The sequence below is a fragment of the Paroedura picta genome, chromosome 5, assembly GCF_049243985.1.
Source record: "Paroedura picta isolate Pp20150507F chromosome 5, Ppicta_v3.0, whole genome shotgun sequence".
Lineage (NCBI taxonomy): Eukaryota > Metazoa > Chordata > Lepidosauria > Squamata > Gekkonidae > Paroedura > Paroedura picta.
The window spans coordinates 121,164,722-121,188,012 of NC_135373.1; the positions used below are offsets into that span (position 1 = coordinate 121,164,722).

Genomic DNA, 23,291 nt, shown 5'->3' on the forward strand with positions numbered 1-23,291 from the left:
CCTGGGCAGACAGCATCCCAGGACTCCTACCCGATGATAGAAGTGCATTGTGGGAAGCTCACGGTGGGCATGCCGAGCCCAGCGGTGGGCGTAACGTCTAGGCCTCCTCTGTCACATTTAACTAAGTGCCCCTAAAACCGGGCAGCGTTATCCAATTGTTTAGAAGCACTAGTAAAACAGCAGTCTGCAGCGGAAGACGAAAATTAATTCTGCCCTGTCCAACTCTCCACTTTCAAAGCGTCGCTAGAAGGAGAGATTCTTCACAGGTGTCCTAAGAACTTGAGCGGCAGGAGAGACCATTTAGCTGTAAGTTGAACGGGAAATCACAAACGCAAGCCGTGCTAACTGTCTCAATATTTAGGTGATTTTTTTTCAGTAGGGGGAAAAGCTTCTCTCATTGCACATTATGTGGCCTGGTTGCTTGTGGTTTGGGATTGAGACATTGTGAATCAAGCTGACTGTGTTAGAATCATGGTATCATAGAGTTGGGACCTCCTGGGTCATCTAGTCCAACCCCCTGCACTGTGCTGGACACTCACAACCCTATCGCTCATCCCCTGTAACCTGCCATCTGTTAGGGTACCCGTTCCCTCTCCAGGCCCCATAGAAGGGTGAGTCAACCAAACCTTCAAGTTCATTAAGGTAAAGGTATCCCCTGTGCAAGCACCGAGTCATGCCTGACCCTTGGGGGATGCCCTCTAGCGTTTTCTTGGCAGACTCAATACGGGGTGGTTTGCCAGTGCCTTCCCCAGTCATTACCGTTTACCCCCCAGCAAGCTGGGTCCTCATTTTACTGACCTCGGAAGGATGGAAGGCTGAGTCAACCTTGAGCCGGCTGCTGGGATTGAACTCCCAGCCTCATGGGCAGAGCTTCAGACAGCATGTCTGCTGCCTTACCACCCTGCGCCACAAGAGGTTCTAATTTCTTTAAGTTAGTAGTGAACAAAAGAAAGTCGTTTTTAGCTGCAGTAAATGAAGCGTAGGGGTTTTTTTTGTTTTAACACAAGTTGCCCCCCCCCCCCAAGCATCATATTTAGTCTCTTTCTTTTGAAGATCCTTGATCTCTGACGCAGACTTATTAACTGCTTAGTGCTTGTACAGTCTCCTCACCTGCTGGTTTGGCCAGGTAACATTGCGTATTAAAAAGGCAATTCGGCCGAGCACAGAGGAGAACTAGACACGGCCGTTAATTCCTAGAATTGTTGGTCCTGCATTGGCACATTGAAGTCAAAGTCAGTAAATATTGGCTTGTTTTTTTGTGTATTCTGTTTGGCTAGTTTCCTCTCTCCTCTTTTGGCATATGATGATTTCTGGATAAAAAAAACATTGCCGCCTTTATGCAGTTCAAACAGCCAGATCGTAGGGATGTGGGGTACCGAAATACCACTGAGTGAGTTCAGTGAAGCTTAATTGCAGAATAAGCATGCCTCACATTCAGTCTTACAATGGTCTCTGGCAAATGAAGAGCCCTGCTGGATCAGACCAGGGGTCCATCTAGTCCAGCATCCTCAGAACATGAGGAGAGCCCTGCTGGGTCAGACCAGTGGTTCATCTAGTCCAGCATCCTGAGAACATGAGAAGAGCCCTGCTGGATCAGACCAGGGGTCCATCTAGTCCAGCATCCCGAGAACATCAGAAAAGCCCTGCTGGATCAGACCAGGGGTCCATCTAGTCCAGCATCCTGAGAACACCAGAAGAGCCCTGCTGGATCAGACCAGGGGTCCATCTAGTCCAGCATCCTCAGAACATAAGGAGAGCCCTGCTGGGTCAGACCAGTGGTTCATCTAGTCCAGCATCCTGAGAACATCAGAAGAGCCCTGCTGGATCAGACCAGGGGTCCATCTAGTCCAGCATCCTGAGAACATCAGAAGAGCCCTGCTGAATCAGACCAGGGGTCCATCTAGTCCAGCATCCTGAGAACACCAGAAGAGCCCTGCTGGATCAGACCAGTGGTCCATCTAGTCCAGCATCCTCAGAACATAAGGAGAGCCCTGCTGGGTCAGACCAGTGGTTCATCTAGTTCAGCATCCTGAGAACATGAGAAGAGCCCTGCTGGATCAGACCAGGGGTCCATCTAGTCCAGCATCCTGAGAACATGAGAAGAGCCCTGCTGGATCAGACCAGGGGTCCATCTAGTCCAGCATCCTAAGAACATCAGAAGAGCCCTGCTGGGTCAGACCAGGGGCCAATCTAGTCCAGCATCCTAAGAACATCAGAAGAGCCCTGCTGGATCAGACCAGTGGTCCATCTAGTCCAGCATCCCGAGAACATAAGAAAAGCCCTGCTGGATCAGACCAGTGGTCCATCTAGTCCAGCATCCCGAGAACATAAGAAAAGCCCTGCTGGATCAGACCAGGGGTCCATCTAGTCCAGCATCCTGAGAACACCAGAAGAGCCCTGCTGGATCAGACCAGGGGTCCATCTAGTCCAGCATCCTGAGAACACCAGAAGAGCCCTGCTGGATCAGACCAGGGGTCCATCTAGTCCAGCATCCTGAGAACATGAGAAGAGCCCTGCTGGATCAGACCAGGGGTCCATCTAGTCCAGCATCCTAAGAACATCAGAAGAGCCCTGCTGGGTCAGACCAGGGGCCAATCTAGTCCAGCATCCTAAGAACATCAGAAGAGCCCTGCTGGATCAGACCAGTGGTCCATCTAGTCCAGCATCCCGAGAACATAAGAAAAGCCCTGCTGGATCAGACCAGTGGTCCATCTAGTCCAGCATCCCGAGAACATAAGAAAAGCCCTGCTGGATCAGACCAGGGGTCCATCTAGTCCAGCATCCTGAGAACACCAGAAGAGCCCTGCTGGATCAGACCAGGGGTCCATCTAGTCCAGCATCCTGAGAACATCAGAAGAGCCCTGCTGGATCAGACCAGGGGTCCATCTAGTCCAGCATCCTGAGAACACCAGAAGAGCCCTGCTGGATCAGACCAGGGGTCCATCTAGTCCAGCATCCTGAGAACATCAGAAGAGCCCTGCTGGATCAGACCTCTCTGCCCGAGAGCAGCAGCCTCAGCGAACCCGGTTCGATTCCCTCACTCCTCCATTCCATGCAGCCAGCTGGGTCCCCTTGGACCAGTTGCATTTTCTCTCAGTGGTCTCTCAGCCTCACCTAACTCAGAGGGCTTCTTTTATGGGGGGAGGAAAGGTAGGCGATTGTAAGCCGCTTCGAGACTCCTTTGGATTAAAAGGTGGGACACAAAAAGCCATTTCTCCCCTCCCCCCCCCCGTTTCTTATATTATGCTGACGTTTTAACCAGTTCCTCAAATTCTATCTGCTGCATTTGCCTTTAATGCCCCATGACAATCTAAAAGGAAATGTTTTGATTAAATGCAGATAAAAATCTCTCTCTCTCCTCCCCCCCCCCTCTTTATTTTTAGCCAAGAGGAGCTCCCCGTCCATGATTCAGCATCAGACAGGGTAAGTCTTGGAGTTTTTCGTCTCGTGTCTCTATGCTGCGCTTGCCCTGAGCAAGACGGTTTAATGACAGGACGTTTTGGAGGACTTTGACTTGTATGGATGCGGTTAAGTTGGCAGGACTTAATCCACGTCTTATGAGGAAAGGTTGAGAGAGCTGGGTTATGTGTTGCTTGGAGGAGGCACGGGGGTGAGCGGAAACAAGCAGCTAGCTTGTTTCCTGCCGCTTTAGAGACAAGGACTATGAGCAGTAGGTTCATAGTATGGGAAAGTGGGTTCCGCTTCAATATAAGGAGAATTTTCTGGCTGAGGGCTGTCCGTAGATGGAATGCACTGCCTTGGAGTCTGGTAGAGTCTCCTTCATTGGAAGTTTTTAGGAGGGAATTGGATGAGCACCTGTCAGGAGGGCGTGATTTTTTAAGTCCCTGAGAAGGTGGGAGGCTGGACTAGATGGCCCTTGGTGGTCTCTTCCAGCTCTTGGTGATTCGGATTCTGACTTGATGGCACTTACACACAGTAGCGAGCTAATTCGGATCCCGCATTTGGATTCCTTGTAGTGGTGCTGGTTACGACTCTGGTTCTTGCCCGCATATTTGACTGGCCGAAGCTCAGCTGGGCCTTGAGTCCAGCAAGGTTCTTTTCCCCCTGTCCGGTCTGGACGATGATCCCGCAGTTAGTTTCCCACAGAGGCAGCCGACGTGCTCCCCTTGGAGTCGTTAAAGACTTTCAGGATCGACAGAGAGGTCACTGGCCAAGTGGATGTTGAGCCTTGGTAGCTTGAGAAGATTTTTTTTTAAGAGCCATCCCGGTTCGCTCTGCCGCTTCTCCGCTGAGCCGCACTTAACTAAGCCCCCTTAAATTGCCCTTGGATGTCTGCCTGGTTCAAGTCGCTCTCTGCTGTGTGAAAACAGAAAAGGCCCTCCAAAGTTTCGCTCTTCTAAGTGGCTTCTGGTCCTGGGCGTCATTTCCCTGTAATGTGTGCGTGTGTGTATTAAGCAGGAGCAAAGAGGACCTTTACTTGTATATTATGGTTTTGTTTTGTTCAATCCCAAACACTGTGGTTTTTCAGGACTGGATTTTGAGAAATGCTAGAAATCCCAAATTTCATTTTTAAAAACTACCCCTCTGTAGCCCATCGGGCACCATGACACCGTGATTTTATGTGGTGCCCACCGAGTGATTTCAGGAAATGGGTGGAGCCAGGTGGGGCCCTTGTGACAGGCCATTGGAGATCTATTGGGTGGTTGCAGACGAAAAGAACAGGGCTTTGGAGAAAGCTGCCACCTGTGTTGATTTAATTCACTCACTTCCCAGTTTTCCCCTCCCGACTTCCCCTCTTCTCCCCTTCCTCCGGGTATGTCTATGGCTCCGCCTCCAGCAGCAGCCATTTTTGCGGCTGAGCCTAGGGGCTGGGAGATCCTTGCTGCTGGTTCTCCCTAATAGACCCAGACTAGATTTCTATAACATTTATTGGGTGATATGACCGTATATGGCCATATTTCCCCATTCCAAGTGGCCAATGGTGGGCCTGGAGGGGCCCCAGGTGGGCGTGTCCACAGCTAGGCTTCCAAACCGTAATCTGCACCATCACACCCCTTCTAGGGTTTCTCAAAGCCTGAAGGATGTTTCGGGGGTTTCTCAGTAGTAAAATAAGTTGAAAAACGCTGACCCAAGCAATGCAATCCCACAGGTTGGAGTGAACTGAGAAGCTGAGGCACAAATATTTTCAGGATTTTTCAGATGCACCCATTTTGGTAGCTAGAAAAAAAAAAATGAATCCAGCTGAAATAAAATGGCCCCGATTTTTCCAGCTCGGAGCAGCTGAATGCATACCTGCAGTTACCACCAAAGAAGTAACATCTTCCAATTTGGTTCCACCAGGTACAATGTTTCATCTACACTAGTGGCTAGTCCGTGGCAACGTTCTATCTTTACTATGTTTAAATCCACCACGAGAAAGCTTCTATATGGGAATTGGATTGCATCCCTTTAATTCATATAGTTTAGGGACAAATCTAACTGTATTCCCCCCCCCCCCATCATCATAGAAACAGAAAGATGGAAGGGACCTCTAGCCCAACCCCCTGCACAATGCAGGAGATTCACAACTACCTCCATTGACCCCCATTCTGTATTCAGAAGAAGACAATTCCTTCAGGATTCACTGGACAAAGTGGACCTGGAGGGAAATTTTTTCCTGACCCCCAAGTCGCAGCCCACATTCCCCTGGGCATGTAAGAAAGGGATGCAAGAGCCAGCGTGGTCCAGTGGTTAAGAGTGTTGGCCTCTAATCTGGAGAACTGGGTTTGATTCCCTACCTCTCCATATATAGCCAGCTGGGTCAGTCCCAGTTCTCTTAGAGCTCTCTCGGCCTCACCTCCCTCACAGGGTGCCTGTTGTGGGGAGCGGAAGGGAAAGGTGTTTGTAAGCCCCTTTGAGACAAATCAGGTTACAAAAACCAACTCTTCTTCGTTGCCGTTGTCATAGAATCATAGAATCATAGAGTTGGAAGGGGCCATACAGGCCATCTAGTTCAACCCCCTGCTCAACACAGGATCAGCCCAGAGCATCCTAAAGCATCCAAGAAAAGTGTGTATCCAACCTTTGCTTGAAGACTGCCAGTGAGGGGGAGCTCACCACCTCCTTAGGCAGCCTATTTCACTGCTGAACTACTCTGACTGTGAAAAGTTTTTTCCTGATATCTAGCCCAGTGGTCCCCAACCTTTATTAGGCTGGGGACCGGCAGGGCATCGAGCCGCGCCCGCAGGGACCGCGCCCGCGCGGGCCACGCCCATGCTTCGGGCCACGCCCGCGAGCCGCGCCCGGCCGCACCCACGGGTCGCACCCACGGATCGGGCCGGGCCGCGCCCGCGGGCCGCGCCCGGCCGCGCCCGCGGGCCGCACCCGCAGATCGGGCCGAGTGGGCGCGGCCCGGCCCTGATTCCCTCTCCCCGCCCTCCTGCAGTAAGTAGCTTCCCGGCCGCAAGCTTGCGGCCTGGGAAGTTTTTTACTGCGGGGGGGGGCGGGGGGGGGGAGTCGCGGCCCGGCGCCATGGCCTTTGCGGCCCGGCGCCGGGCCGCGGCCCGCAGCTTGGGGACCACTGATCTAGCCTATATCGTTGTACTTGAAGTTTAAACCCATTACTGCGTGTCCTCTCCTCTGCAGCCAACGGGAACAGTATCCTGCCCTCCTCCAAGTGACAACCTTTCAAATACTTAAAGAGGGCTATCATGTCCCCTCTCAACCTCCTTTTCTCCAGGCTGAACATTCCCAAGTCCCTCAACCTATCTTCATAGGGCTTGGACCCTTGGCCCCAGATCATCTTCATCGCTCTCCTCTGTACCCTTTCAATTTTATCTACGTCCTTCTTGAAGTGAGGCCTCCAGAACTGCACACAGTACTCCAGGTGTGGTCTGACCAGTGCCGTATACAATGGGACTATGACATCTTGTGATTTTGATGTGATGCCTCTGTTGATACAGCCCAAAATGGCATTTGCCTTTTTTACTGCTGCATCACACTGCCTGCTCATGTTCAGCTTACAATCCACAAGTACCCCAAGGTCTCGTTCACACACAGTGCTACCTAGAAGCGTAGGTAGTCTTTTTCCTTCCTCTCTGTCGTCTTTTTCCTTCCTCTCACAATCTGCCGGAATTCACCAAATCAGCATTGCTATCGAGACTCTGCTTAAAAACCTCCAAAGAAGGAGAGCCGTCCACCTCCTAAGGAATCCTGCTCCAATGATGAACCGCTCTAACCGCCAGGAAGCTCTTCCTGGGCTTAATCATTATGCTCTTCCAATAATGTTAATAATCGTATTTTACTGTTAAGTTTTTGGTGATATCCTGACCTCCGGTGGTTTGGGGATTGCATTTGCATGACTGTAAATGAGCAGTCTGGATCCGTCCTTTGGCTTTTTCACTTCCATGCAGAAGGGTTGTCATATAGAGCAGGGGTAGACAGCCTGTGGTCCTCCAGATGTTCATGGACTACAGTTCCCATGAGCCTCTGCCAGCATTTGCTGGCAGGGGCTCATGGGAATTGGAGTCCATGAACATCTGGAGGACCAAAGGTTGACTACCCCAGATATAGAGGATGGAGCAGAGTTGTTTTCTGTTGCCCCAGAGAGTCGGACCAGAACCAATGGGATGAAATTAATTCAAAGGAAATCCCATCTAAACATCTGGAAGAAGTTCCTGACAGTTAGAGCGGTTTCTCAGTGGAACAGGCTTCCTCGGCAGGTGCTGGGTTCTCCATTTTTGGAAGTTTTTAAACTTCCTAGATAGTCCTAGATAGTCATCTGACAGAAATGCTTATTTTGTGAACTTTGGCAGATTGTGAGTGGGTTGCAGGAAGGGATGTGCCAGCGTTTGTCTCTTGTTGTTATGTATTTATTTATTACACTGGTATATTTCTGACACTCTGCAATCCAAAACAGCTTTTCACATTTGTAAGCCTATTGACTTCTGTGGATTTAGAAGAGTGTTAATTCTGTTTGGGATTGCACGGTGTCATGGGACAGCTGGTCTCGTGAGGTTTCTGACTTCTGCTCTTTGCTTTCTGTTGCCTTTCGGTCATCTCTCCCAGCAATTAATGTAATGGTAGCACTTTCAAAAGGTTGCATCTCCTTCTTGCTAATCCTTATCCCTTGCTCAAAGAAAACACTGTTTCCTTCCTTCCTTCCTTCCTTCCTTCCTTCCTTCCTTCCTTCCTTCCTTCCTTCCTTCCTTCCTTCCTTCCTTCCTTCCTTCCTTCCTTCCTTCCTTCCTTCCTTCCTTCCTTTGGTAATACAGTCCCCTTGGGGCTTTCAGAGGGAAGAAATCGTGAACGATAATTTGAAAGCAATCGTAATTTTTAGAAGCCAAATGCTTTTTCGAACACGTTGAAATGTCAGATGTCATCACCGCAAATTAGCTAATCCACCTCCTCGCTTATTATGCAGCACAGTGTTTTGATAGTTTGCAGAACACAAGAAATGGGCAACTGAACTGGTCCCAGGGGACGGCCGTCTTGGCTTTTGCACAGAGTGTCCTTCATACACGTTGGCACATTCATGTTTCCTGCTCCCGATATTGTGACCAAAATGGTGTCCCTGCTAAGCCCTGGCCAGTGTGGTCAGGAACACATGGGGTCTGATTAGAGTTTCCAACTTCCAGGTAGAGCCGGGCAACCAGGATGGGCGATATAAAATTAAAATCTAATAAATAAGCCAATCAGTGGCTGCTAACTATGGTGACTGAGGGGAACTGCCACATTCAGAGGAAAGGCCTTGACATCTCTGCCTTGTTGTTGGCCATCCTGTGGAACTAATTGTCCACTTTGTGAGCCAGGATGCTGGACTGCATTGGTCTGATCCAGCAGGGCTCTTCTTATGTTCTATGAATGCTGGACTAGATGGACCCCTGGTCTGATCCAGTAGGGTTCTTCTTATTTCTTAGGATTCTGGACTAGATGGACCATTGGTCTGACCCAGCAGGACTCTTCTTATGTTCTCAGGATGCTGGACCAGAAGGACCACTGGTCTGACCCAGCAGGGCTCTTTTGATATTCTTAGGAAGATGGTCCATGATTGATCCAGTAGGGCTCTTTTTATGTTCTTATCTCTTGGAAGAACAATCTCTCTCCCTCTCCCTCTCTTCTGTCACTTCACAGCTGACTTATAGTGACCCCATAGGTTTTTCCAGACCACTGTCATTCAGAGGTGATTTGCCATTGCCCGCCTCCACGTTTCAGCCCTAATATTCCTTGGTGGTCTCTCATCCGAGCACTGACTTGTACCAGCCCTGCTTAGTGGACTAGATAGGGCTAGCTTGGGCTATCCAGGTCAGGGCTAGGATGCCTCAAAAAGATACTGCCTCTTGCTGAATGTGTATATTCCTCCGTCACAATTGGATTGCGGAAACCCACTTGGGGCCTTAAACACACCGACCATCGAGCTGTAGACTTTTAAGATTTCTGCAAGGAAGGGAAAATTGATAACAGCAGGGCCGGGGGGACCGTAGAAGCGTGCTGTTGCCTAGAAACCATGGCTCTGTCTCTGACCTTCGATTGATCAGGCCAAAGGGGAGCCTTAGGCATTGGGTAGCAATGTTCTCCCCCCTACCCCTAGGTATTACTGCTTGCCCTATGGCAGAGAGAGATCCCATAGAGCAGGGGTAGTCAAACTGCGGCCCTCCAGATGTCCATGGACTACAATTCCCAGGAGCCCCTGCCAGCATTCGCTGGCAGGGGCTCCTGGGAATTGTAGTCCATGGACATCTGGAGGGCCGCAGTTTGACTACCCCTGCCATAGAGGGTAGGAGTTAGGTCAAGTCACCATCAAACCACCTGCTTGGGATCAGGTCAGAACTTCCATTTTTCTCCTCTCGTGCCGCGTTTTCCATGCAGAACAGAGATTTGGTATATATTTTGGTTTTGAGTTTCTTTTCTGAATTTCTGCCAGAGATGTATTGTCTCCTCTTTCTGCCTATATTACATCTCACAGGCCTATTTAGATTACGGTTTAATTTTTTTTTTTGAAGCAAAGTTTGGTCTTAAGTCGATTTGTATTTCACAGAGCAGGCTTGGGGACTCCCATCGCAAAGCGGGTGAGGAATCCAATAAACAAATCTGATTGACAGAGTTGTCTTGGAGTCGCAAGGAGGATGACAGCCTGCCACTCTTGGGGCTTACTGAGAAAATGTGCACAGGGAAAATGTGTGTCTCTTTCCAGGAGCCTCTAATTTTAATATTGAAAAAGAATTTTGCCACCCAGCTGTCTGGTGTTGGAGAAAGTTGCCTTGGAGACTAATAATCATGTCTGGTGTCCAAAAATGAGTGAATAAAGGAATGAGCTCTTGCTAATATCCTTCCTTCCTTCCTTCCTTCCTTCCTTCCTTCCTTCCTTCCTTCCTTCCTTCCTTCCTTCCTTCCTTCCTTCCTTCCTTCCTTCCTTCCTTCCTTCCTTCCTTCCTTCCTTCCTTCATTCATTCATTCATTCATTCATTCATTCATTCATAGAATCATAGAGTTGGAAGGGATCTCCTGGGTCATCTAGTCCAACCCCCTGCACTATGCAGGACACTCACGACCCTATCGCTCATCCACTGTAACCTGCCACCCCCTTGAGCCTTCACAGAATCAGCCTCTCCGTCAGATGGCTATCCAGCCTCCGTTTAAAAATCTCCAAAGATGGAGAACCCACCACCTCCCGAGGAAGCCTATTCCACTGAGAAACCGCTCTGACTGTCAGGAACTTCTTCCGGATGTTTAGATGGAATTTCCTTTGCATTAATTTCATCCCATTGGATCTGGTCCGTCCCTCTGGAGCAAGAGAGAATTACTCTGCTCCATCCTCTACATGGCAGCATTCATTCATTCATTCATTCATTCATTCATTCATTCATTCATTCATTCATTCATTCAGTTTTTGTACTGCTGTTCCCTGTGAGCGGGCTCAGGGTGGCCCCACCAGGTGGGGGCCTGGACCGAGAAGGCCCTGGCCCTTGTTGAGGACCGACGTGCTTCTCTGGAGCCAAGGATCCGCAGCCAATTGGAGGTGGCAAAGCATAATTCTCTTTGAGGTGTATAGGTAGGAAGGCAGTCTCCCAGGTACGCTGGGCCCAGACCAATTGTCCTCCTAGCCCGGCATCATGTCTCACGCAGTGGCCAACCTGTTCCTCTAGAGCAGGGGTAGTCAAACTGCGGCCCTCCAGATGTCCCTGGACTACAATTCCCAGGAGCCCCTGCCAGCATTCGCTGGCAGGAGCTCCTGGGAATTGTAGTCCACGGACATCTGGAGGGCCGCAGTTTGACTACCCCTGCTCTAGACGGCCAACAACAGAACTTAAGCATCACGAAGCGCCACAAACTCTTCCTTAGCGGCTTACAGGCAAAAGGCAAGATTATAGTGCGTTAGAACACTTCTCTTCTATTACGGAGACATGAAGTGCTGGGAAATTACAGTCATGATATCAGTCTGACAGCAACCTGTAGTCACCGGCTGTCTTTTATCTCACGGGGAAAAGCTGTCATTAGTCCATCCAGCGGCGTTTAACTAAATTACGCCTCTCTCCTCGGTGTGGTCAGAGAGCAGAGTGCGCAATCTTCATATTTAATGTCTATTTTTATTTTTGGAAAACAAAGTCGATGTATCAAGGGGATGCGGAAACGAAAAGGGGGTTGCATTGCACAATTATGTGTATTGAAAATGATTATACAGTCGTCAGATTTTATTGCACGTAGCCATAGGCCATTCCAATACAAAAGGAAACTATAAAAGGATTTAAAACATTTCAAATCAGTAATAAAAAAAAGCAAATAAGAGAATGTGCAATCTCAGACAGCAATCACTTAACATCATAAAAACATTTCCAGACTACATATGTCCACCTATCCTATAGCTCCTCTAGGTACTTGCTCTCTGCAGCACCAGAATGATTATATAGATCACGCAGTGCATTCCCCCCCCGCCCAATGCCCCCTTCATTATGGTTTTTAAAATGCTATTGGTAAAATGCAGCAGTTTTTGTTAGGGTCCCTCAGTACTCTCAACATTTTAGATTTCCAGTTTCACAACTAATTGGTTTTACATTCTACATTATCGGTTTCATCTTTGCTACCTATTCTGTATTACATATTTTCGCCACTTCTGCCTGCTCACATTTACCTTTTAACAAATAGGCAATGTATCAAGTGTTAGCCCAAATCTTGACAGGTGATTTCATAGAATCATAGAGTTGGAAGGGACCTCCTGGGTCATCCAAGTCGTCCTCTAGACTTGGTTTGCCTTAAGGCATATTACTCTAACAGGCACCTTAGGGGCGGGACTATCAATTTCCCATGTCCTGCCGTGATCTTTTGAAGTCACCCGAAGGTCTAGATATCTGCCCATCGAGGTTCAGTCTGACAGTGGTCTGCTTGGTGTAGTGGTAAGGAGTACGGACTTCTAATCTGGTGAGCCGGGTTTGATTCCCCACTCCTCCCCCACATGCAATCAGCTGGGTGACCTTGGGCTCACCACGGCACTGATAGAGCTATTCACACAAAGCAGTAATATTGGGGCTCTCTCAGCCTCTCCTCCTTCGCAGGGTGACTGTTGTGGGGAGAGGAAAGGGAAGGTGATTGTAAGCCTCTTTGAGACTCCTTCAGGTAGGGAAAAGCGGCATAGAAGAACCAACTCTTCTTCTTCTTCAGTGATATCAGGGCTCTCTCAGCCTCACCCACCTCACAGGGTGTCTGTTGTGGGGAGAGGAAAGGGAAGGCGACTGTAAGCCGCTTTGAGAGTCCTTCAGGTAGAGAAAAGTGGCATATAAGAACCAACTCTTCTTCTTCTTCAGTGATATCAGGGCTCTCTCAGCCTCACCCACCTCACAAGGTGTCTGTTGTGGGGAGAGGAAAGGGAAGGCGATTGTAAGCCACTTTGAGACTCCTTTGGGTAGGGAAAAGCGGCATAGAAGAACCAACTCTTCTTCTTCAGTAATATCAGGGCTCTCTTATTTGAATGAACCAGATCTAGGTCATAAACACAACCAAAAAATTGGGGGGGGGGGCGTGGAAGCTCCGGAGGGGGTCCGCAGGCTTTCCATTCCTACCTTAATGAATTTGGCCACAAGATAAGGAACTGGCTGGCACTGCCCAGAGGGCTTGGGGGGTAGGCCAAGGGGGGTAAAAATCAATGGGGGACAGAGTTGGTTGTGACATGGCATGGGGGGGATCTTAACTCCTGTCCTTCTTTCCAAACTACATGAGGCGGAGCCACCGTAGCAGTAGTAAAGGCGGAGGGAGGGTGTGAAAGGAGGGCCAAGGGTGCAGGTGGTGACATCACTTCTGAGGGCATGGAGGCGTGTGGCAGGGAGGCGTGGCTAGCTGACATCACTTCCTGGGCTCCTTGAAGCCTGAACATTTATTTCAGGGGCTCCTCTGCAGTTAAAAGGTTGGAAAAGGCTGCCTTATATGTAACTTCAAAATATTTAGCAGTGTTTTTTATGAAGCTCCATGACCCTATTGTGGCTCAGTCTGTTGCTGGAGAAACTAATGGATGCTTGCCTTTCTATTCCAGCAAAAGTATCTGGAAATTGAAAGAACGACAAAATGGCTGAAGATGCTGAAAAGCTGGGAGAAATACAAGAACTCCGAAAAGGTAAAAAAAATGGCGTTTCCCTGCAATGGCAATTTAAGCATCATGTACATGGCTTTTTTCAGGTATTATGGCTTTAAATGATGCATCTGCAAAGAACCAGGCATTTGTTTTCCTGGAGTTTGGGCAGTGCTGCTACAGAAAGTTCCAACTGCAGATAGAAGAAGAAGGGTTGGGATTTTTCAGACCCTGCTTTTCACTGACCAAAGGAGTCCCAAAGTGGCTTGCGATCCCCTTTCCCTTCCTCTCCCCACAGCTGACACCCTGCAAGGGAGGTAGAATCCCATCCAAGAGTGTTGAAAGAATTGGCAAAGGAAATATTTAGCTCAGCGGTAGTCAACCTGTGGTCCTCCAGATGTCCATGGACTACAATTCCCAAGAGCCCCTGCCAGCAAACGCTGGCAGGGGCTCTTGGGAATTGTAGTCCATGGACATCTGGAGGACCACAGGTTGACTACCCCTGCTTTAGCTGGTATCTTTGAGAAGTCCTGGGGAACAGGGGGATTTTTAACTTCCCGAGAAGGTGGGGGCTGGACCGGATGGCCTTATGGGGTCTCGTCCAGCTCCGTGTGATTCCAATTCTGAGCGGAGTGCTCTGCGAGAACAGCCCTGAGAGAACTGTGACTAGCCCAAGGCCACCCAGCCGGTTGCCCACGAAGAAGCAAAGGTTGAATCAAACCCTGTTCTCCAGGTTAGAAGTCCACTGTTCTTAACCGCTACACCACGCTGGCTTCCAATTTATTTAGGAAATAATTGATTTATACCTGTGCAGTGGGAATGGAGATTTGTGTGCCTAAATAGAAGAAACCTGTGAAGCTACATTCAAAGGATTAAGTCATGATCAACATTGACTCTAGCGATTTGGCATCCCCTTGCATGCTGTCAGCAGATTGATAGAATTCCCAGTACTCTAGCAAGCTCAGGGGAGACTAAAGGGGATCTCTTTCTCTGTTCTCAAGCAGACCCTTGGTCCTTCACCATCAGTATTGTCTGTTCAGACTGGCAGCGGCTTCATGCCCAGATGATGCCCCCCTCCAACCCAGAATCAGCCGGGATCCCAGGAGATCTCCAGACCCCACCTAGAGGTTGACAAACTTAATCCTGCTCCGCAAAAATCTTGGAAAAGTGGTCAGGATGCTGCCTTGCTTCCTGTTTGCGGACAGCCTGGTCCATCAAACGGATGCTATGATGGAAAAAGACATGGAGAAACAGGAGTTTCGGGACACAATCACAGAATCCTAGAGTTGGAAGGGGCCATGCAGGCCATCTAGTCCCACCCCCTGCTCAACGCAGGATCGGCCCAATGCGAAGACCAAGATTTTCGTCCAGCACAAGATTTTTGTGCCCTTGAGCCAGCTTCATATAATCATAGAGCCGGAAGGGACCTCCAGGGTCATCTAGTCCAACCCCCTGCACAATGCAGGAACTCACCACTACCTGCCCACCCAGAGTGACCCCAATTCCATGCCCAAGTGATCCTTCCACCAAACATCTTCAGAATCCAGCCTGGCCTGGAGGGAATTCGCCTACCATGGCACAGCAGCGATCAGCTTGGCCAGATCCACGGCGCGGGCTCTCCTCCACAAAATCTTACGGTAGAACCAAGTCCTTCTTAGTCTTTTAAAGCACCTCCCGTTTGTTTTTGCTGCCTCAGATTAACGCATTTGTCGAACAGAAACCGCCTGCCCAGGTTTCTCTAAAAAGGTCAGCACGAAACTTTCGGGCTGTCAAAAAACCCGAAGGCGTTTCAGGCAGGTGTTAAATCAGCATTTTCCTGTTGGATATATTGTTTAAAAACCATTTCCCCATCACTAAGGCAACGGTTGCATTCAGCGGTATGCGTGTTACTTTTTGCGGTATGACAAAGAGCCTTGGGGATGAAGCGCCTCTTGCCAATTTGTGATACGACCTTTCTGGTCCGGAACTTCCTATTAGAGAGCATGTTTGATTCATTCCCCGTGCGTCTGCTTCTCTCTCTTTCCCTCCCGCCTCCCCACAATCCTCTCCTGTCTGTCAGATTCCCCCCCCCCCCAAGACTCGGGAAGCACATATTGATAAAGACATCGAAAGTGGTTTAAAACTCTTCTCTAAAATAGAAGGGGACGGCCTGCGATGAAAGGTTATCAGAATTTACACGTTACGCCTTGGGAGAAGGCTGTTGTTTTACAACTGGATATACAGCCTAGTAAAAATGAAAAGCGAGATCAGGTTGCCGAACAGAAATTACGCAAGCTAGAATGTAAGGTTGGTTGAAATGATTTGGACAACTCGCTTTGGTGTCTCTAACTTTCTCCACCAGGGTTTCGTGAAATCCTGGGGTCTCTTGACGGCCCTGGAAGAGTTTCCCAAATGGGTGGGAGTTAATTAATTTTTTATACATATTTTTAAATTTGTTAAACATCCATCCATCCATCCATCCATTCATTTGTCATTTGACTTCTGTCCTGCCACTCCCAGACAAGCTGGCTTGTGGCAGCTCACAACATAATAATAAAATATAAAACAGCATAAAATACAATATATAAAACCATAAGGCATAAACCAAATACAAGATAGATGGTGGTCACAATAGCACAATAACCCACAATTTACTGGGTGAGATGACCATATATGGTCATGTCAACCTCCCCCTTCCCAAATGGCCAATGATGGGCCTGGAAATTGCAGGGGGTGTGAAGGGGAGGGGCCCCGGGTGTTCCTGAACTTCCGGGGTTCCTGAAAAATGATTTTAGGGGTTCATCCATGGTCAAAAGGTTGAAAAAGGCTGTTCTAGGAGAATAGCAAAATCAGTGGCTGGGTAGGCGCACATCCCACGACTTTGGTTAGACTTTAGAGCACCTCAGGACGCTTGCTCTTTTCTACTGCTAACAGACAGACTAACACGGCGACCCATCTTGATCTGCCTGCAAGGAGTCAGAGAGTAAATATACATAAAATATTTAGGGAGGACATTTTAGACCTGCCCCTTATTGGTCCTCGGGACCCTTCCCAGCGAGGGCCAATCAGAGGCTGTGGGGTGGTGATTGACAATGGATTTTTGTCCGCCATCTTGGATTTTGTCCGCCATCTTGGATGTTTAATCTAGAAGGGAGCTTGTTGATTTTATTGTTTTATCGTATTTCGGACCATTGGGCCCTTCTCATTCTGTTATCCGCCCCGAGCCGACTCGTCGGGCTAGGTATAAATTCAGTAATAAAATTAATAAAATAAATGTGCCAGCTTCTCAGAGTGGCCCTTGGGGGGGAGGGCTCTTTCCCCTCGAGGGCCAATCAGTGGGCCGGCATGTCGTGGGAAGTACCCTGCACATTTTATTATATAGGATAACCTGGCTGGCTTTCTTCTCCTCCCCTCTGTGTTATCCACACAACAATCCCGTGAGGTAGATTGGCAGAGAGCATGGAACTCAACGGTGGACTCTACGGCATTGTTATTATTATTATTTATTAAATTTATAGCCCACCGTGCTCCTAAGACACAAGACTCTGAGGTGCCTCCCCTTGCTGCACCTCCCCCCTAAAATCTCCATATTCCGCCATCTTGGGCTGGCAACCCAAGAGAGGTGTGAATGCAGGCAGAGAAATAAGGCGTGTGGTCCAGAGATTAATAAGCGAGACGGATGAAACGAGAGGGCCTCTGTTCTGCTTCCATTTCGTTTCCCTTCCGTAAGCCGGGGAGGCTTAACGAATCAAAAATCGAAACCTATTCATCATCAGACGGTCGGCGGCAAACCCGTCTAAATCCTCTCTCTCCCCCGATCAGTCCAGAAGGGGCTTGAGAAATAAGCAGCTTTTTATGAGCCTTCCAAAAGGGGTGTCGGGGGGGGGGTTTGTTTTGCGCTTGACTCTGCAAAGTAAACTTTTACCAGTCATTGCGTTCAAACAAGCTTAGGCCTTCTTTGCTCCAAAGGAAATACAGCTTCCTTTGTACCTTGATTAAGTCTTTGATTTCACAGCCACTTCATATGAGAGCAACGAGAGAGAGAGAGAGAGAGAGAGAGAGAGAGAGAGAGAGAGAGAGAGAGAGACTTTTGTGATTTCATAAAATCTTAAAGTTGGAAGGGGTCATCCGGGCCATCTAGTCAACCCCCTGCTCAATGCAGGATCGTCTTATAGCATCTTATTAGATCTGTTAACCGCCGCTGTCAGCAAGCCGTCTTGTGGCAAGTTACACAATAAAACCCCACATAAATACAGTTAATAACCCCCATTAAATACAAACCCTAGCGGCTAAAAAATCTATCCTCCCACCCCTACAATTAGCCCCTTCTTGGTGCATCATGGAGGGATTCCGCGGATGGACCACTGGTCTGATCCAGCAGGGCTCTTCTGATGTTCTTAGGATGCCGGACTAGATGGACCCCTGGTCTGATCCAGCAGGGCTCTTCTGATGTTCTTAGGATGCTGGACTAGATGGGCCACTGGTCTGACCCAGCAGGGCTCTTCTTGTGTTCTTAGGATGCTGGACTAGATGGACCCCTGGTCTGATCCAGCAGGGCTCTTCTGATGTTCTTAGGATGCTGGACTAGATGGACCCCTGGTCTGACCCAGCAGGGCTCTTCTGATGTTCTTAGGATGTTAGACTAGGTGGACCATTGGTCTGATCCAGCAGGGTTGTTCTTATGCTCTTATGTATGTTCTTACGAATCTGAATTAGTACTGCTCAGACTAGAAGTGGCTGTCGAGGGTCCCAGGCTGGGGGTCCTTCTCATCACCTACTAGCCGATCCTGGAGATGCCAGGGATCAAAGCTAGGACCTTATGCAAGGCTAAGCAAGTGCTCTACTGAAAAGCCACATCTCTCCTCCTAAATAAAACAGTACTCTGTCCTGCCCTTCTGTTTGCATGGGATGGTAACATCTCTGCTTCTCCGCCTTTCTTTCTCGCTTTAATACCATCACTCACCTCTCAACTGCATTCTCGCAAGGGAGGGCTTTTGAATCCGTCAATCCCCGCAGGTGCTTCAGCCTGCCTTGACCTGATACGGTCATCACTTTGAGGAGGCGTTGAATAAGAACGCCACTTACTGCATTCACATTCAAATCCCTCCAGCAATGGGCTTCTACCTTGCTCTGTCTGGCTGTCTTAGTGATTGAACGGCTCCCCAAAGGAAAAGAAAGGGGCTGGGAGGGAAGGGGGGAAGGATCGGGGAGAAGCTGCCAAGCCAAGGTAGTGGGGATTTAATTTAGAATGTATTGAGGACATTAGATGTCAAGTCATACCTTGATTTGGCCCAGCATGTTCCGGAGGGGGAAGGAAAAACACTTTGATTCTCAGAAGTAGGGATGCCCATCTCCAAGTGGGAGCTGGGAATCCTCTGGAATTATAGCTTATTTCCAGATTACGGAGATCAGCTCTGCTGGAGAAACTGGATACTTTGGCAGGGGGACTCGTTAGCAATGTGCCTCGTTAAGGGCCGTGTCCTGACTAAGCTCCATCCCCAAATCTTCAGGAGTTTTCCAATCTGGATCTGGCAACCCTACCTGCCATCCCAGACCAGTGGCCCAAGGAGACAATGACACCTGGTAATCTTACCTTCCCAGTGAGACCTGGAGGGACAGACCAGAACCAATGAGATGAAATTAATTCAAAAGAAATTCCGTCTAAACATCTGGAAGAAGTCTCTGACAATTAGAGTGGTTTTTCAGTGGAACAGGCTTCCTTGGGAATGGGTCGGTTCCCCATCTTTTGAGATTTTTAAACAGAGGCTGGACAGTGCAGGAGGCTGGACTAGACGACCCAGGAGGTACCTTCCAACGCTATGATTCTATGATTCTAATTCAAAAGAATGAATGAATGAATGAATGAATGAATGAATGAATGAATGAATGAATGAATGAATGAATGAATGAATGAATCCAGAGGGACGGACCAGAACCAATGGGATGAAATTAATGCAAAGGCTAAACATCCGGAAGAAGTTCCTGACAGTTAGATCAGTTCCTCATGGAACAGCCTTCCTCTGGAGGTGGTGGGTTCTCCATCTTTGGAGATTTTTCAGCAGAAAAGTTTCTCAGTGGAACAGGCTTCCTCGGGAGGTGGTGGGTTCTCCATCTTTGGAGATTTTTAAACAGAGGCTGGAGAGCCATCTGGCGGAGAAGCTGATTCTGTGAAGGCTCAAGGGGGTGGCAGGTGACAGTGGATGAGTGAGAGGGTTGTGAGTGTCCTGCATAGTGCAGGGGAGGAGGTCCCCTCCAACTCTATGATTCTATGATACTGCAGGTAGCCAGGGTGAAATTGTTCCTCCTCAATAGCTACCCTCTGTCCCCAACCTTTAAGGAAGGAGATCAGCCACTTCAAGGCGGTCCCCCGTATCCCTCCCTTAGTTTTCTTGTCTGTAATCCTGCTTTAGCACTTTCCGGTTCAACATTCACCCGTAGTCATTTATTATTTCTGAAACCTTCATTGCCCAAGTTTCCTCTCTGCCTCCAATTCATGCAATTCCCCTCCTTTCCAAGTGACAGCCCCTTGGTCTGTTGAAGAGGCCAGGCAATCACGTGGCTTCTTTTCCGGTCTGCTTTGTACTCATGTTAATGTATTTCCTCCAGTTTCATAGGAGAATTTACAAAGGAATCCCGTTGCAGCTGAGAGGCGAAGTTTGGTCTTTGTTACTCGACGTCCCTAAAATGAAAGAAGAAATGAAGGACTATTATAACGTGAGTCTCCAAGATAGGGAACGAGACGTCGGCTCCGATATCTGAAAGCTGGAAATGGAGAGCTTAAATTTTCCACTGTATACCGAAAGGAATAAAAATAATATTGTTTTTTTTTCCCTTTTTAAAAATCAGCTTAAAAGGAATTCACGGCTTTTTTGGAATATTTTTTGTTAGCGCTTTGTATAATTTTTTCTTGCCCGCTCTAAAATGAAGCAGTTCTAGTTTGAAAAAGTCTGGATAGAAATTGCTGGGTTTGATTCCATGTCTGTGGGCGGGGAGGGGGGGGGTGAGGAAGGGGTTGTTTTGTGACCCACTCCTCACATTCTCCTGCCCTTGCAAATCTCCAAGGCCGATTTCATAGAATCCTAGAATCATAGAGTTGGAAGGGACCTCATGGGTCATCTAGTCGAACCCCCTGCTCTACGCAGGACACTCACATCCCTATCGCTCGTCTACTGTAAACTGCCACCCCTTTGCCTTCACAGAATCAGCCTCTCCGTCAGATGGCTATCTAGCCACTGTTTAAAAATTTCCAAAGATGGAGGACCTACCACCTCCCGAGGAAGCCTGTTCCACTGAGAAACCACTCTGTCAGGAACTTCTTCCAGATGTTTAGATGGAATTTCATTTGAATTAATTTCATCCCATTCGTTCTGGTCTGTCCCTCTGGGGCAAGCGAGAACAACTCTGCCCCATCCTCCATGTGGCAGCCTTTTCAATACTTGAAGATGGTTATCAGATCCCCTCTCAGTCATCTCCTCTCTATATCACTGGCGTTGACCTTCTGTCTCTGGGCCCAGTTTGGCTGGAGAGCCAGCTTGGTGCAGTGGTTAAGAGTGGCAGCCACTAATCTAAAAAGCTGGGTTTGATTCCCCGCTCCTCCACATTCAGCCTGCTGGGTGACCTTGGCCGAGACCCAGTTCTGTTAGAGCTGTTCTCGCAGAACAGTTCTGGCAGAGCTCTTCCAGCCCCACCTCCCTCACAGGGTGTGAGTTTTGGGGAGAGGAAGGGAAGGCGATTGTCAGCCACTTTGAGACTCCTTTGGAGAGTGAAAACTGGGGTATAAAAACAACTCCTCTTCTTCTTTACTTGGAGCACCACCTCGTCTCACAATGTCCAGCCCACCAGTGTGGGCTGTGAGACCCTGTGGTGGAGTGGCTGGAGCGGAGACTTAAGGTCTGGGAGATGCAGGTTTGAATCCCTGTATCTTGTGAGGGACAAATGGAAAAGAGGCGAAGAACATAAGCCACTTTGGTTCTCTGCCATGGAGAACAGCAGGTTATAAATGAAGTAAATAAATAAATATCTTTGCAACAGCCCCTCCTCTTTATAACCCTGCCTTCGACTGGGCCTTTTCGGTGATGACTCCTTTCCTGTGGAACACCCTTCTCTTTGAGGCTCACCCGGTCCCCTAACCCAGGATTCTAATTAAGGGACAGTTCTTTTAAATTTGGCTAACTGTCTCCTGGGGCCGAGAAGTGCTTAACGATACTTGCTAGGGAATGTTAAAAGTGCTTTACTTGTTTCAACATTCCCCAGCATGACTGGAAATAAGGTCGTGACCTTGTTGGTGACAGCCCAACATGCAGTCAAAACTGTGGTTTATGCCAGGGGTAGTCAACCTGTGGCCCTCCAGATGTTCATGGACTACAATTCCCATGAGCGCCTGCCAGCATTGCTGGCAGGGGCTCATGGGAATTGTAGTCCATGAACATCTGGAGGGCCACAGGTTGACTACCCCTGGTTTTGGCCAAATGCTAGAACCTCACCAGCAATGTCATTATGTCGCTTCCGGAAGTGCCTGGAGTGACATCAGCAAGTACACCGGTGATGTCATTACATCACCGGTGATAGCTCCCCTCCCCAAATGGTGTGTGTCCTGCCTCATTGACGCCCTCACACCCGCACCCCTAGACCACAAGAAGAAGCGAATATCCAGATCTTTTCCCAAACAGCTGGAAAAGTATTCTGGGGAAGGACCGTGGCTCAGCTGAAGAGCCTCTGCTTGCAATGCAGAAGGTCCCAGGTTCAATCCCTGGCATTGCCATTAAAAATACCAGCCGCTAGGTGATGTGGAAGACCTCTGCCTGAGACCCTGTAGAACGGCTGCCAGCCTGAGTCGGCTCTGCTGACTGACGGACCAAGGGTCTGATTCAGAATCTGGCAGCTTCATTTGAGGAGAGACAGTTTTGAGCAGAAAATTGTCAGGAGTGTAAAGATTTAAAGGCCCCCCCTCCCCCCCCAGCCACTTTTCATTAAGTAAGAGATAGTGGAAACGTCACTCAAACATCTCCCATAGCTCCTGGCATCACACTGACCTGCATCCAAATAGAAATAAAATCTTGGCTTGCCCCGTTTAACAGAGAGATATTTCATTTGCGAATGCCCGATGTATTTCATCTGCGAAAGAGGTGGTCAGGCAATTAATAAGCGATTGGGGGGGCTCCGTTTCCTGGCTCTCAATTACAATTTGTAAATCAAATTAAATCATAAAGGATTTCACAGTTACAAACCTTTAGCTGCTGTGTCAAAACACTGCTGGGAAATGCCCTGGTGACAGGTTTTTGCAAATCCGCTCTGTGGGTTAATTTTATTTTGCGCCGTGACCGCTGCTTTTAACCTTCCAGGGACAATTAAAACCTTAAAAGCCAGTAACGTTATGTCACCCCTCACGCCCCTGGATAAAAGAATCGGGAAGATTATGAAACTTAACAGTGCAATTCTGAAGGAAGTTAACTGACTCAGAAGCCTGTTGAATTCTGTGGACCAAGAACACCGTAACTCTGTTTAGGATTGCACTGCAAGAGGTTTTTTTAATCGATTAATAGACATCAGATCTAGGAATGGGCACAAACTGAGCTGTGAAGCAAGATTTGCCAGGAATCTAGCTCTGTTCATGGCTCAGGGGCAGGAATTCATAGAGACCCAAGTCACAAATACCCATGAACTTTTATAGTGCTTCTTGTGCTGGATGGAGCTATACTTAGGATATGATCCAGCGAGAGTATTTTTTTAAAATGTCAATTGATATCATATTGGAAAACAGTGAGACTTAATTGCTTCCAATTTCCCCAGGATCAGAGCCACACCATGGCTGTGTAGT

At 48.5% G+C, this 23,291-nt stretch overlaps 1 protein-coding gene across 1 annotated transcript in view; it reads left to right on the forward strand.

The window, feature by feature from the left end:
- The window catches only part of USP6NL (USP6 N-terminal like), a 116,176-nt gene that overhangs the window by 77,666 nt on the left and 15,219 nt on the right, over positions 1-23,291 (forward strand). Inside the window, 3 exon segments of the mRNA XM_077340799.1 lie at positions 3,384-3,423; positions 13,460-13,540; positions 20,081-20,188. Coding sequence (XP_077196914.1) covers positions 3,384-3,423; positions 13,460-13,540; positions 20,081-20,188 — 229 coding nt within the window.